General features: G+C 38.4%; 1 protein-coding gene across 1 annotated transcript; it reads left to right on the top strand.

Annotated features, from left to right (window-relative positions):
- Window positions 1-365: 365 nt before the first annotated feature.
- LOC111387742 (indole-3-acetate O-methyltransferase 1-like) lies at window positions 366-985 on the top strand (the record flags this gene model as incomplete). Its single annotated transcript, XM_023012325.1, has 1 exon — window positions 366-985. A coding segment is annotated over one exon (462 nt), but the record flags the coding sequence as incomplete, so codon positions are not given.
- Between the last annotated feature and the right edge of the window lie 24 nt (window positions 986-1,009).

Here is a 1,009-nt window from a genome sequence, read left to right as displayed (position 1 = left end):
CCTTTTTTTTTTTTTTTTTTTTTTTTTTTTTTAAAGGGTTTTATACCCTATATATCTTTAATTGTCTAGCTCTATTTTATTGTGTGTAAGTTAAAGGTGTCCATAAGCTTTGGTAAAAACCCTTTGTCACTCACGATATTTCATGTAGGTCGTTCAATTTGATTTCAGTTTAATTAAAACCTTATATTTTTTCTAGCAAAATGTCTAACGTGGAAGACGTTCGATCATATTGATGACACACCATATTGTCGTCTTCTACGTGGCAGAAGAACTAACAAATTATAAAGTTAAAGAAGAAAAGAGTGTATTTTGGGTTGCATATATTCTGAACCTTAATTATATAAATCGCCTTTATCTATATCTAATCTCTGCAGGGGCAACATGCTCAATCGATGCTCCACCTTCTTAGAGAAATCCTCGACGGCATCCAGATAAACCCGGCGGCGGACATCCCTTTTGTGGTGGCGGACTTGGGCTGTTCATGTGGAAGCAACACCATTTACATGATTGACGTTATTATCAAGCACATGACGAAGCGATACGAGGCTATGAGTTATAACCCGCCGGAATTCTCAGCCTTCTTCTCCGACCTCCCTTCTAATGACTTCAACACTCTCTTTCAGCTTCTGCCGCCCTACGGCGGCAGTAGCATGGAAGAATGCCTAGCTTCAGACGGCCACCGCTCTTACTTTGCTGCTGGAGTTCCGGGATCTTTCTACCGGCGGCTCTTCCCAGCCAAATCTGTTGATGTTTTTTACTCTGCATTTTCTTTGCACTGGCTCTCTCAGGTTATTCTTATACAAGTCTTGATATATCTTACTACTTAGACAAATTCTACGTTTCCGATAACAATTGACTACCCTCCTTCAGCTGAAGTCTTGAAGATGAGGCCAAACCCCTCTTATATTTTATTTTCTTTAATAATAAATATGTCATAAATAGTGGTTTAACTAAAAAAATGTTGATGTAGCCTTAGGGTTTGAAAATGCTTGTAAAAGTTACTAACCTT

The sequence above is a fragment of the Olea europaea genome, unplaced genomic scaffold (assembly GCF_002742605.1).
Source record: "Olea europaea var. sylvestris unplaced genomic scaffold, O_europaea_v1 scaffold42260, whole genome shotgun sequence".
NCBI lineage: Eukaryota > Viridiplantae > Streptophyta > Magnoliopsida > Lamiales > Oleaceae > Olea > Olea europaea.
This window is presented reverse-complemented; position numbering and strand designations above follow the sequence as displayed.